This window comes from Ctenopharyngodon idella, chromosome 13 (assembly GCF_019924925.1).
Source record: "Ctenopharyngodon idella isolate HZGC_01 chromosome 13, HZGC01, whole genome shotgun sequence".
Taxonomy (NCBI): Eukaryota; Metazoa; Chordata; class Actinopteri; order Cypriniformes; family Xenocyprididae; genus Ctenopharyngodon; species Ctenopharyngodon idella.
The window spans coordinates 27,713,507-27,728,272 of NC_067232.1; the positions used below are offsets into that span (position 1 = coordinate 27,713,507).

The 14,766-nt window shown below is 38.1% G+C and overlaps 1 protein-coding gene across 4 annotated transcripts in view; it reads left to right on the top strand.

Moving 5' to 3' along the window:
• Positions 1 to 14,766, top strand: part of golga4 (golgin A4) — a 51,555-nt gene that overhangs the window by 35,532 nt on the left and 1,257 nt on the right. For all 4 annotated transcript variants that reach the window (XM_051916657.1, XM_051916658.1, XM_051916659.1 and 1 more), the window contains 6 exons: positions 12 to 98; positions 2,174 to 2,191; positions 2,624 to 2,692; positions 5,533 to 5,608; positions 10,936 to 11,033; positions 14,398 to 14,484. In XM_051916657.1, the coding sequence (XP_051772617.1) occupies positions 12 to 98; positions 2,174 to 2,191; positions 2,624 to 2,692; positions 5,533 to 5,608; positions 10,936 to 11,033; positions 14,398 to 14,484 (435 nt within the window). The remainder of the gene's footprint in view (positions 1 to 11; positions 99 to 2,173; positions 2,192 to 2,623; positions 2,693 to 5,532; positions 5,609 to 10,935; positions 11,034 to 14,397; positions 14,485 to 14,766) is intronic.

The following is a 14,766-nucleotide window of genomic DNA, read 5'->3' on the forward strand; positions in this document are numbered from 1 at the left end:
TCTTTCTGTAGAGTCGTGAGGTGGAGATGGGCGACCGCGTGTGGGAGGTGCAGAAGGAGTTAGAGGAGCTACAGCAGAGGAGTCTCAGCGGCCCACAGGTACAGCCTCAGAGTTTACACATCATGTCCCGCAGGGAGTTACTTGTTTTTGGATTTTGTATATGGATATACATTAAAATGAGAGTTGGTGCTTTAAGTTAAATGTTACTTTAAAGGGGACATATCATGAAAATCTGACTTTTTCTGCATTTAAGTGCTATAATTGGGTCCCCGGTGCATCTACCAACCCAGAAAATGTGAAAAAAGACAATTCATTAACTTTGTTTCGTCAAGCCTTTCTCTGCAAGCATGTGAAAAAACAAGCCCTTCAGATTTCGCTCCCCTAGGGATATAGGAAGGGGATCTTATTATAATATCACCACCCCTTAATCTGCACGTTTCCACCCACATCGCAAGCGATAACTGTGTACCAGTTCTAACGCTATGGCAAAAGTTTGAGCAAAGCATGCTAACTGTTCTGTCGTTGGCTGCACAGACGAGCACTGAACAGTATTTAGAGTCTCGTTAGCTTGGATAGCCTGAACAAGCTCGTTTGCTAAAAAAGTAGCGTTTCTGTTTGAGCGATATTTTGGAAAAAATATTAGACCATTCACAGCATTTGATAGCAATCATAAACGTTAGCCTGGTGTGTATGACTCTGTTTGGCAAACAGGTACACTATGTATAGTGGGCGCCCATACGGGATTTGCACAAAAGATTAACATGACGGCACATGCTAGTCGATGAGTTGAATCAACTCCACAGCAACTACATAAATTTATCCACTAACCATTCAGAAACGTCCTAAAAGTTGTAACTTCTTCCTGAGTCTCTCCATCAGTGTCGACTCCGGTTTGAACAATGTAAGGCTGAACACCGTTACTGACAATCCTCATTTTGGCTGCGTGAGATTCTCCAGCTTTGTTGTTGTTGAGCAATCGAAGCGCGAGCTGTTAAAGCTCCGCCCTCTTCTGGAAAGGGGGCCGGGAGCAGCAGCTCATTTGCATTTAAAGGGACACACACAAAAACGGCGTGTTTTTGCTCACACCCAAATAGGGGCAAATTTGACAAGCTTTGCCAAGCCTACAGTCATACACCGTGTCCTAACCAGACGCAACGCAAGAAGATTCCAGCAACAAGCAATTTGTCTGTCCACACCAGACGCAGCGTGACTATGAGACGCGATAAAGTCAATCAAAAATCACAGCCAATCAGAAGAGCATGTGGGCGGGCTCTCTCGGCAAGCTCCCGGCACTCGCAACGAAATTGATAATAATCAAATTCATGAATATTACACCATTTTAACATTATTAAAAACACATACTGAGTTACTGAAACAATCTTTGTCATAGAATACACTTGTCTGTTCACAATGAGTTGACAGTTTGAACGTTCTTGTTTCCTCTTATTTATTTTGAAGATCTGAGGTAAATTGTCCAGTGTTGCTTTCAGTATGCCTATAAAAGACACACAAAATGATATTCAAACTCACATTAGACATTTTTAACATAAATAAAGCACATAAACAGCACCTGAGATGATCATTATCATACTTGTTCAAGCCACGATGTCGCAGAAAAATAGAAACTGTCTCTAAAATATAATCATCATGTGTCGCTGTCGCGGCTAGTTGGAACAAAAACAAAAACTTTATCACGTGTCACGTCTGGTTAGAAAACGGTGTTACTCTTTTATCACAGAATATATTTTTTAAAAGACTTCATTCGCATGTTCTCAGTTGCAGAGTAATAGTCTCACTCCAGAATAGGCCATAGGAATGAATTTCCTGAAAAGGTTTGGAATGTATCCCTGAGAAAGAGGTCTTAAACAGACGGTCTCTGTTCTCAATTAACCCCTCAGAGAGCATCCTGAGCTGTTAGATTTATGCCATAGTGCGCTCTCAGGCGAGCAGTGCATGCTTGGAAAGAGGCAAAAAGTTGAGCCTTGTTCAGGATAAAGTGGTCCTTGTGTGTTCGGTGCAGTTACACGCAGTGCACCTCTGGAGCCAATGCTGCATTTTTGCAGTCTGATGTCACAAGTTTTGTGTGGGCAAACACTACAAAATCTAGTTACAACTGATTGTTAATATGTCATGATGCAGTCATGTGACCTGCTGATTCTTTTTTGTGTTTCAGGGTCTGGATGAGTTAAAGGTAGGTTTTATTTTCATATATTTGTCTGATTAAAATGTGTTCCTTTAAACCTGGACACTATGCTAACATTTAAAAAGTTTTTTTTTTTTAGGAAAGTAATAGTTTTATTCGGCAAGGATGCATTAAATTGATCAAAACTGACAGTAAAGACATTTATAATGTTATAAAAGATTTCTGTTTCAAATTAATGCTGCTCTTCTGAACTTCTGAACTGAAAATATGAACTGTTTTCAACATTGACAATAATCAGAAATGTTTATTGAGCAGCAAATCAGCATATTAGAATGATTTCTGAAGGATCATGTGACACTGAAGACTGGAGTAATGATGCTGAAACATTAAAAAAATCTTTCCAACCCCAAACTTATGAATAGTGTTGCTCTTATTTGTTTACATGCTTGACCTCTACTCTTTTTCTCTTTGTCCAATCAGGTTCAGCTTGCAGAAAAGACAACCATGTTGAGCGAGGCCAGGCTAAAAGAGCAGGAATACCATGACAGGGTAAGTGAAGCGAGTTTAGCAGGGTGGGTGTCTGTATCGCTAAACCGGATGTGTTAATTTTCATGTAGCTAGCTATAAACATTGGTGACAGTTTAACAACAAACTTAACTAGCTTGCTCAGCAGGATTCTCTTGCTTTGCCATGACAGTAGTTGACCTGAATGAGAAAACTGACCGTAGAAGAAGACGGCACAGAGTATGTTTTAGGCCTAAGAAGTGTTTAACATACAAAGACAATGTAGAAGGCAAAGAGAAAGAACGAGAGGAGTGTTTAGCAACCCGTCACATTCCCAGAGCTCCTGCACCCCATCAGCTGTGTAAAACCGAAATGTGATTAGATTCATTACACCGCACATCTGTTTACTCTTATTTCAACTTTACAAACAGTTACAGCAGCGCTCATGCTGTTTCTCTCACCCCACACGAATGCAAACTCAGGCGAAAACACTGACTTGACATAACCTGACTTCACCCTGGGCCATAGGTTGTTGTTAATTTGAGGACTAGTGATGGGAAGTTACTCCAAAAAATTACAAATTTTAAGGCTATGTCTACATTAATATAGATGCATTTGAAATCGACATTTTCATCAAGCGTTTTCAAAACAATTGGCCTTAAATCATCTAACTGTGCATGCATAAAACATAATAAAAACGTATAATGTTATTGTCACTTATTGTTGGTTAGTTAGTAATCTAGTTAGTTAAGTTATGTTTTGACACAGGACAGCCATTGCTAATTAATGTTCTGTCATCTTTGCAGGAATGTAATATGAAGACTGTACAAAGTAAAATTTATCTTTAGCAACACTGAGAAAGTGAACAGCACATAGCTGGGATATACTGGGTGCAATGTGCATCACATTACTAAACATGCGTCATCGTTTACAAATATCTCCGTTTTCAGTCCACACGGAAACAGCATTTTCAAATTTGGTCACACTTTAGTTTAGGGTCCAATTCTCACAATTAACTAACTATTAATATGACTTTTACCTCAAACTCTTAATTAATTACTGCTTATTAACCCTTTAACACAAAAGTAAAGACTCATAACTCCAAAATTATAGCAAGGAGAGTCAAAATGTAGGTATCGTTTGATAGAAAACTTTTAAAATGTTTAGATAATAAAGAAAATCATTCTCATGCTGAGAAACCATCCAAAAAAATATATTTTTTATTGTAATTTTACATATCTTTCTTATTTGACATGCAATAACTCAGGAAGGAAATAAAGTAGGAGGACAATTCTTTTTTTGGTGAAGTTCCCCTACATGTGCGCTGCATCTGGATCAAATTTTGTGGTGATGGCATAAAGTAATCAAAAGTTACAGCATTTGGAATCAAGGTAGCCTTTTTGTTTAGCCCTTGACGCCCCCTAATGGGCATTTCTAAAATCGTTCCTCCATGAGGAATATCTCGTGATCGATGCATGGGATTATTTTGATTTTGGACGCATTTCAGTCGGGAGCATCCTCTGTAAAGCCCGGAACACACCAAGCCGACGCCGACGAACTAGTGGCGACGAAAGCAGACAGTGGGGTTGGCTCACGTCGACACCCGACGCCCAAGTAGCACGTCCGTTCTGCGCCTGCGTAAGAAGAAATGCCTTTCCGTACCAGCAGGTGGCAGTAGCTGAACAGCCAATCAGAATGATCAGATGGCCTGACGAGCTCCGACGCCGATTCAACATGTTGAATCGGCCGAAAAAAAGCAGACGAGGACCAACTTCTGCCGACGGTGTGAAACACACTGAGAAAACTTAGTCGGCCGACGAACAAAAACTGCCCGACGGCCGACCGTGTGTTCCGGGCTTAAGTAATGATGTGCCATTTTCTACGATCTATGCATGTTTCATGAATTTATAAGCGAAAATGCCACGTGAAAGCTACATCTGATTTTAGTTAGCGCTGTCGTAACTCTGTGAGGAATATCTCCTATTTGACTCATTTTAGTTGTCAGAATCTGCTGTAATGTTGTGCAATTTTCCACAGTCGGAGCATGTTTCGTGAAGTTACGAGTGAAAACGTGATATAAATGCCGTATCTGTATTATTTCCATATGGGTCAAAGCCCAAAACAATTATCCTTGTTGCATTATACTCCATGAGACCTTTCAAATGACATTATGAGCTGTATGATGTTTTTGACACATTGCAGTACATAGTACAAAAAAATGTCATAAATTATGATTTTTTTTATTTTTATTTATCAGCAAATAACTCAGCACTACTTAGAAGTTAATAAAACTGGCTACACTCATTGTTAAGTACGGACTCTAAGCTTTCAAATGACACCTATTTTGTGTTTATCAAGGCAGTAGTTTTGAAAAATACAATTATTAATTTTTTTGTAGCTAGGTGACGCCCGCGGGCGGTACACTCCAGTTAAGCGGGATGACTAGGCACTCATTAAGAGGTTAACAAAATGGTTGGATGTATTAAAAAGCTGAGTTTCTAAGCCGAAGTATACCGGTGGTACACTTCGGGCTCAAAGGGTTAATAGTCAGTAAGGTAGTTATTAATTAAGTTTAGGTATGGGCTAGGATTAAGGGATGCAGAATATGATCATGCACAAAAAGGCATTAATTTCTGCTTTATAAGTACTAATAAACAGCTAATATCCTAGTAATATGCATGCTAATAAGCAACTAATTAATGGTGAGAATTGGACCCTAAACTAAAGTGTTACCTCAAATTTAAAGTGTATCATTACTAATTATTATGCTTGATGGCATTTTTTGAATTTCTAAAACCTTCATACAAGTACAGACACCAGCTTAAGTTCACTTTAAAGATCACTTTTACACTGTATTTATTTTCAATAACTGTATTTATTCTCAGATTCATGCTCTGGAAGACAAAATAAGACGCTCCCATAAAAATGCAGTGGTGACTCACCTGGGAAGCACATACAGAGGTAAATAATCATAAACATTTTCTATAAAGATGGCTTTTGAATGCAATATCATCTAACTGGGGGCAAGCAGAACAATGTTTCTAAAACCAGCTGTCATCCAGATGTCATTTACTGTTTTATTTATCTGTTTGTAATATGATTTTGGGGGTATTAGCCGCCTAGTGACTGTAAAATGCTTGTCAAGTATCTCCTACAACTCCCAGAGGTTAATGAATGATGTGGCACACTGACCCTTGGCAGACAAACCAGCTTCATTCTCACTAGCTCAGAGCGATCAGTCACCGCAGGAGAGCTGCGCTTTAACACCCCGCTATCAATCACACACATATGCAGACCTGAAACATATGGGCAACTAGAGGCCGGTGTTTTAGAGAAATCTGCCCCTTCACAGCCCTTCCCTGCTGGTGTAATAAAGAGCTCATCTCTGAATCTAATGATTTTCACAGACTGTGTTTCTCCTCAGTTCCCACGAATGACCCCAGATTCAGACAGTCATCTGCAGCGTCTTTTATACTCGCATTGTTTGGGCAAGAACAGAGTCACCAAAATAACACTTTTTGTTTTACACGGAGGAAAGAATGTCATATGGGTTTTGGAAACAAAACTGAGGAAATGTAGACTTAATTTAAAGACAAAAATTAAATGGTAAACTATGAGTTACAGCAATTCACATTTCCTTTAAATGCATTGTGAACACTGACTCATGTTGTCTAAAAATATATTTGAGGTCAGTAAATTTTATTTAAAGAAATTAATACTTTTGTTCAGCAAGGGCACATTATAGGGCACAACCTATAATGCCCCTTTTCACAAGATGTAATATAAGTCTCTGGTGTCTCCAGAGTGACAGAGTGTGTGAAGTTTCAGCTCAAAATACCCCACAGATCATTTATTATAGCTTGTTGAATTTGCCCCTATTTGGGTGTGAGCAAAAACACGCCATTTTTGTGTGTGTCCCTTTAAATGCAAATGAGCTGCTGCTCCCCTTTCCAGAAGAGGGCGGAGCTTTAACAGCTCAACAACAACAAAGCTGGAGAATCTCACGCAGCCAAAATGAGGATTGTCAGTAACGGTGTTCAGCCTTACATTGTTCAAACCGGAGTCGACACTGATGGAGAGACTCAGGAAGAAGTTACAACTTTTAGACGTTTCTGAATGGTTAGTGGATAAATTTATGTAGTTGCTGTGGAGTTGATTCAACTCATCCACTAGCATGTGCCGTCATGTTAATCTTTTGTGCAAATCCAGTGTTGAATTGACCCTCGTTTGTGAAGCAGTCCGGTGTAAAATGACGGCATGTCAACAACACTCTACTACAACAACTCTTCCTCTTCTCTAAAGCAGCCCAACATGGCCACACCCCCCTTTGTTGTGTGTTCTTGGGGGCGGGGTTTATGTAAATTTTGGGGTTTGTGATGTCACCAACCCGGGAAGAAGCTCGTTGTAGTCCCTACCAGCTGTTTGTTGAAGTGATTTCTGTAAAAGAAAATATCTGCCATTGCATTGAACTTTGAGCGTCGTAACTTTGCAGATGTTGTTTATGATCAAACTGCAACATTACACACTAACTAAAGTTAAAAAAACAACTCATAATTATAATCAAGGACCCATTTAAATTGCTGAAAAGTGATAGTAAAGACATTTATAAAAGATTTCAAATAAATGTTTTATTCTGTATTCATCAAAGAATCCTGAAAAAAGTAGAATGGTTTCCACTAGAATATGAAGCAGCACAACTGTTTTCAACATTAATAATAATCAGAAATGTTTCTTGATCATCAAATCATCATATTAGAATGATTTCTGAAGGATCATGTGACACTGAAGACTGGAGTAATGATGCTGAAAATTCAGCTTTGATCACAGGAATAAATTACATTTCACAATATATTCAAATAAAAAAAGTTATTTTTAATTGTAATAATATTTCACAATTTTTACTGTATTTTTGATCAAATAAATGCAGCCTTGGTGAGCAGAAGAGACTTCTTTCAAAAAAAAAAAAAAAAACCCAAGCAACTCTTTCTCTCAACATCTTCATGAATGAATCAGAATTCTGAATTTTTTCAGCTTTTTGTAATGCTTTCTGCAGTTACTTTATCTGCAAAATAAACATGAAATGCTGAATTTGTCCCAAAGAAGTCTTCTTCATTTTGAGAGCATCTATGAAGCCTTAGAAAGCTGTCTTAGAAAGTAGGTGCCTTACTAGCTTTTCATAGAGCTCAAGTCATCATCTCTCCTCATAAACCACATTAAATATCTCAAATAAATCCCCAAATGAGGTTTTCCTTTGAAGACATTTTGGTCTTTGACATGCAACTAAACAAACCGCTCCCTCAAACTTTATACACAAACAAACCTTGTCCATTTATCCTTCATCTTATCTGTGTGGCCTCTACATTAAAGGGACAGCAGTTTATGAAGTCTGTTTGACCTTCTGACTGACTCGCCCTCCCATAAACACTCAATAGTCACAAATGGCCTAGAAACTACCCATTTGATGGAATACTAAAATCATTTACTGTACATTTGTATGTTTCTGTGCACTATTCATTGATTTCTATATTATTTATGGATTTTGTTCACTATCCAGTCAACAGTTTAAGCATGTGCTAACGGTTGTCGTAAACCAGGCCCTCTGTATGGATCATATAGTGTTGTTTTGGAGATGAGACCATTGTGGCTCGTGTTTCGTCCCTGTTGGCCCAGCTGGGCTGTCCTGAGGTCAGTCAGACAGGTCGGGTTATTTATTAGCCCCTCATTTCTTCATGCTTCCTGATCAAAGGCCTGTTTGGGTTTCAGCGGCACCTTGAGCTCCAGCTCTTTCTATCACACTGTCTGTTCCTGGACGTTCAGCCACCCCAGTGTCTTCAGCACTGGTTAAATGGACTTTCCAGAGGGACACACGGCTCCTTCTGCTAATTGCCAGTCATTCACAGGTTTAATGAGGCAAGAAGGCTGTTGTAATACAAACAGATCGCTGTACCTTCTGTGCTGTTTGTGCATGCTGGATACTGTAATGCATATTTCAAAATAGCTCTGTTTCACTCAAAAGCTAATTGCTTAATCCTTACATCACTGCTGTGAGACATTACTGAAGATTTACTGCACAATCTGGGGTGCTTCGAATGCTTACGATTAGTGTTAGGGAAAGTTAATGTAATGCATTACAATATTGTGTTACTCCCTACAAAAATAGCTAATTGCATTACTTTTTATGGAAAGTGCGTTACATTACTTTTGCGTTACTTAAAAGTTCTATTTTTGGCAAATGTAAAGGCCCTTTCACACCAAAAGTGAAATGAATAAGCTTCAGGCTGAAAACATTTTTGCTTATTATTTATTAGTATGGTTGAATTGGATCATCGAAGGTCAGCAGCAAAGACATTGGTTAATAAAGTGAGATTAAATACATAAAGTATATTTGTTTAATTTAATATATTTAACTATTGCAAGTTTTGTGCAATATTCTGAGATTGCATTTTACTGTTTTTATTCATTTTGAGGAATACTGACTTTATTTAGTGTGTAATGTTGCTGTTTGAGCATAAACAACATCGCAAAATTATGACGCTCGAAGTTTCTTTTACAAAAATTGCTGTTTAAGGACTACAACAAATGGGTGGTAGGGACTACAACAAGCTTCTTCCCAGGTTGGTGACATCACTAACCCTAAATTTTACATAAACCCCGCCCCCGAGAACACACAACAAAGGGGGTGAGGCCATGTTGGGCTGCTTTAGAGAAGAGGAAGAGTTGTTGTAGTAGAGTGTTGTTGACATGCTGTCATTTTACGCCGGACTGCTTCACAAACGAGGGTCAATTCAACACAAAAGATTAACATGACGGCACATGCTAGTGGATGAGTTGAATCAACTCCACAGCAACTACATAAATTTATCCACTAACCATTCAGAAACGTCTAAAAGTTGTAACTTCTTCCTGAGTCTCTCCATCAGTGTCGACTCCGGTTTGAACAATGTAAGGCTGAACACCGTTACTGACAATCCTCATTTTGGCTGCGTGAGATTCTCCAGCTTTGTTGTTGTTGAGCTGTTAAAGCTCCGCCCTCTTCTGGAAAGCGTTTTCCTCTCATTTGCATTTAAAGGGACACACACAAAAACGGCATGTTTTTGCTCACACCCAAATAGGGGCAAATTTGACAAGCTATAATAAATGATCTGTGGGGGATTTTGAGCTGAAACTTCACAGACACATTCTGGGGACACCAGAGACTTACATCTTGCGAAAAGGGGCATTAAAGGTCCCCTTTAAAAGTAATGCATTACTTTACTGGTTACTTGAAAACTTACGTAACTCAAGTTACTTGTAATGCGTTACCCCCACGTGCTGTACATGTGCACATTCTATGTAGCAAAAACATACCCTACCATTCAAAAGTTTGGGGTCAGTAAGATTTAAAGATTAAAGTTAGGTGTGGAGGTTGTACTGACATGCGATTCTAAAGTTGTTGTTGTTCTCGTAGGTATTTTACGTCATGTTTTCCATAGTATCAACCTGAATTTCTTCCATAGTAGAAACCTGCCCACCCATCGCCGGCTTTATGACATGCTTTTTTTAAAAATAGCTCAAGTTAGTTTTTGTTCATTCATGGTCTCAACGTCTCCTGTTACGTTTCTGCTCTCACTTCTTTATCCATTAAAAGCAGGGTGGAAAACGGAAAGGCCCCCACCTAGGTTGAGCCAAAGCTTCTTGTATTTAACCACAATGCTGTCATTATGGTGTTTCCAGTGTTGCTGCGAGCTGGCACCCTTAACTACTGCGACTGGAAGTGAGGCGCGTCTAGCGCTCTGATTTACGGACTGATTATTGCCATGCAAAGGTCGCGGTGTGTGTTTAATGAATGTATTAAGTGTATGAACGCACACTTATCTTATTGATGTCAAAGCAGAGGAAAATTGTCCTCAATCACCAGTGCAGGTTCTGAAAGATTAACATCCTAGAATCAAGGCAAACAAGTTTTTAATGTAAAAGTCTAGTTGCATTTGCTAGTTGCAGCGCACACATTTTTTTATCTGAACATGTGTTACCCCATTATTTACATTCTCTTTTCTCTCTGACTCTGTTGGTTCAACTGTTATAAGATGCTGGTTGGTGTTGAGTGTTTGGAGGGTTTATAAGTTCGTCATCTGGCTGCTCTGGTTTTAATTACGGGCCTGACAGAGCAGTGTTCAGCAGATCTTGACTGAATAAGGTTTTTGTACAGGCCGTGCTTTAAAAACGGTGACTGTTTCACACTGAGCTTAAAGTCTCTAGTACTCATAGATAATTATTATGATGAATCTGCCATTTGTTTGTTTCTACAGATATGTCACACAACAGCGGCGACCCTTTCTCCGAGCCCACCGAATACGAGTACCTCAGGAAGGTCATGTTTGAGTACATGATGGGAAGAGAGACAAAGGTACATTTTAGGGGTTATTTTTACACTTTACGATTATGTCTTATGGGGGAAGACTAATATTTTTTTAAAATATAAACTTTTTAATATTATATCAAAGTTAATATTACTAATATTTTATATTAACTAAAGTTATATTAGCTAAAATTAGGGACTGAGTTTGCTTGCATGAGGATCAGTGTTGTTATTGTTAACTAAAACTATTAAAAATCATTTTTGTTCATTGAAATGAAGCTTAAATAAATATAAATATTAAACGAAAAACTTAAATAAAAATTTAAAATGCTGCCTGAAGTAAGTTTAAGCTGAAGCACTGAAATTACTAAAACAAAAATGGAAATAAAATAAAGCTAAATATAAATATTAAAAAATGGCAAAAAACAAAAACCTAAACTAAAAATGAAAATATCAAAATAAAAGCTGATTTAAAATATTAATAAAGACTGTAATAGTATGTAAGTACTATTAAAATAACACTGATTTGAGGATGTCAAATTCCAGAATCCATTGTAATATTTTTTTTAATTATCGTTTGAAATTTTGGTAATATCAAATAATATTTATCTTAATGTATATAATGGGGACAAGAAAATGTAGCTACTGCATATGTAGGGTGACCCATTTTACTTCCATGTTGTAAAACTTACATTTTATCATATTGTTCTTTCCCACAATGCACAAAGTTTTCCACAACATAATAATGCCATTTGTTATAGGAAGGATGCAGTAAATAAGTGTGACGGGGAGTCCGGATGGAAGCCTATAAAATGATTCATTCCCATGAAAACTCCCAACAGCATAATTTCGTGTCCATTTAGCGGGACCCTAATGAGCGAATCTTGTCCGTTTAGCCAGGACTAATTAACAGCCCCAATGATGCCGCCCTAAAGCCAGCAGGATTCCCCCTCGTTGCTAATAAACAGTCTGGTCCTTATGACATCACAACAGGCCTCCCTGTCAGAGAGGATGTCCGGCGGCCGACCCAGTGGCTTATTGTCATCACATGACCCAGTAACGCCTGCCATTTTAAGAGATTTGCTCAGGGTAAACGGCTGTGCTGGTTCTGATTAGCGCTGTATATGGGCACATGAACGCTGGCAGATCTATCTAGGGCTGATTACCCAGCAGGCTGCAGATAATGAGCTTTTTGTCTTTGCGAGATGTAATTGCTCACAGAACAGTCAGGAGCAACAGCTCCGTTAAAGATGGGCGGCAATGTTGTTATTGTTAACCAAAACTAAATTTATAAAAATAGTTTGTTAACTGAAATAAAGCTGACTTAAGTACTAAAATTATTAAACTAAAACAAAAATAAATATAATATAGCTGTAAGAAGCAATTAAGGGGCCAAGCACAACAGAAGCAAACAAGGAAGCTATCAGCAGACCAACAATGTCATAATGGACTATGATAGCAACTGAGATTAAGACACTGCAATTTTGAAGTCAATCAGCCCAACGGTCACAAATTTGGTGAAAATATCTCATTTAGTTTAGGAGTTAGACATTTATATGTATGAACACACAAAAAATTACCCACACCTGACTTTGATTGCATTTTTTTTGCCACTTACTATCAAAATGTTGACATTTGGCCATTAGCATTTAGTCAACAACCTATGTTTCCGATTTTCCTACGGTGGTTTCATCTCGATCGGACTAACGGTTTTGAAGATATTGGCGAATGTTGTTTAAACGTTAAATCACAACGTTGCACTAACCATAACGCGAAACCTAGCGTGTTTGGTATTGTTGGACTCGGCAAGGATTCAGGAATCTAAGAGATGAAAATAAGTGACAGTAACACATCCAAACCACATCCAAATTTATAAGCATGTAGAACATTTTTTTTTCACCACTAGTTGGCGCTGGTCCAAAACTTCTTAGACTCCTTCAGGACATTGTGCCAATGACCCATACCCAGTTTCGTAATAATACATTCATGCGTTTGTAAAATACAGCATTTTGTGACAAAATTCAAAATGGCCAATGTCCAAAATGTCTGAATTCATTTGAAAATTCGTTTGCACGTTGGCCCCTTATAAAGTTTTAATTTTATATCTACAGGGCGTAAAACTAACTTTTTTTTTGCCACACCTGCCAATAACCGGTGACTTAAGAAAATTTACCAGCCAGTTAATAAATGTCACCAGTTAATAAATATTTTTTACCGTCCATGAAAGTTATGACACCAAAATCTTAGGAGAGCTCAATCTAGTATTCACGCACTGTCTGAGATGCGGCTTTCTGTGCACGTGCTTCTGATGTTTAAACTTCCCACACAGCATGCGATTAATTGCTTTCCCTTTCACGTCTTCTTGCATTTGAATATTTAAATTGTCATGCATGTGATGATGCCGCACTGGCCCGTCAACTGTCTGGAGCATTGTTCACGTTACTTTACGTTCATGTTCTCAGAACATTGCATTGTTAGAATTCATAATAATGTTACTGGCTGACTGGCGATTGACACCATTTCATATACTCGCCAACGATGATTTTTACTCGCATTTAGTGCTTGGCGAATGTTAATTTTAGGCCCTGTTTATATAAATGCTTCACAGCTTCACATGGTTTTCCTATGAAACTGTTAACCCCACCCTATAATACAGGGCTCATTTTATGGAAGCTTGTTTCGGCCACTGAATAAAAAATAAAAAAGGTAATTGCGACTTTTTTATATCTCGCAATTCTGAGAAAAGAAGTCAGAATTGCGAGATATAAACTCACAATTGCGCGTTATAAAGTCCAATTCTGTGGGAAAAAAGAAAAATTGCGATATAAACTCACAATTGTGAGAAAAAGAGTCACAATTGCGAGCTGTGATATAAAGTAAGAATTGCGAGTTATAAAGTCTAAAGTCAGAATTGTGAGGTATAAAGTCGGAATTGCGAGATATAAACTCACTAGTTTGCGAGATATAAACTCGCAACTCTGACTTTCTCAGCATCGTGAGATATAAACTTGCAATTGCGAGTTATAAAGTCCAATTCTGAGGAAAAAAGACTGACTTTTTTTGCGAAGGGAAAAAAAGTCAGAATTGTGAGGGGAAAAAGTCAGAATTGTGAGGGGAAAAAGTCAGAATTGCGAGCTATAAACTCACAATTGCGCATTTTGCGAGATATAAATTCTGACTTTTTTCTTGCAATTGTGACTTTATATCACATAATTCTGTCTTTATAACATACATTTAGTTACATAAAGACAAGAAAAAAAAAAAAAGGGTTACATGACTATAATGAATATATATATATATATATATATATATATAGCTGTCATTTTTGCTTCTAAATAACACACTGTATTGTTAGATGCTGATTTGATTTGGAGATCATTTCAGTTTCTCACTCTGCATTTTGTTTCTTCAGACAATGGCCAAAGTCATAACATCCATGCTGAAGTTTCCTCCGGACCAGGCGCAGAAGGTTCTGGAGCGTGAGGATTCCCGTGTGATGGTGAGCTGTGTGTTTAGTATGCAGAAGCAGCTGTGAGTTTAAACGTAAACTTCAAAGACTCTCTGTAACCCTCCATATGTTAAAAAACGGAGTGAAACAGGTATCCCAGATGTGTGCACTGATGTTTGTCTGCATGTGCAGCTCCTCACGGTTGGGTCATGTGCAGAAAGGGAGCCGATCAAATACTAAATGAAGCACATATGTGTTTCTTATTGAATACTTTATGGTTTGTTATCAGGTTTCTGCAGTGTTTCCTTTCCAGTGTTCCATTAAATTGATATA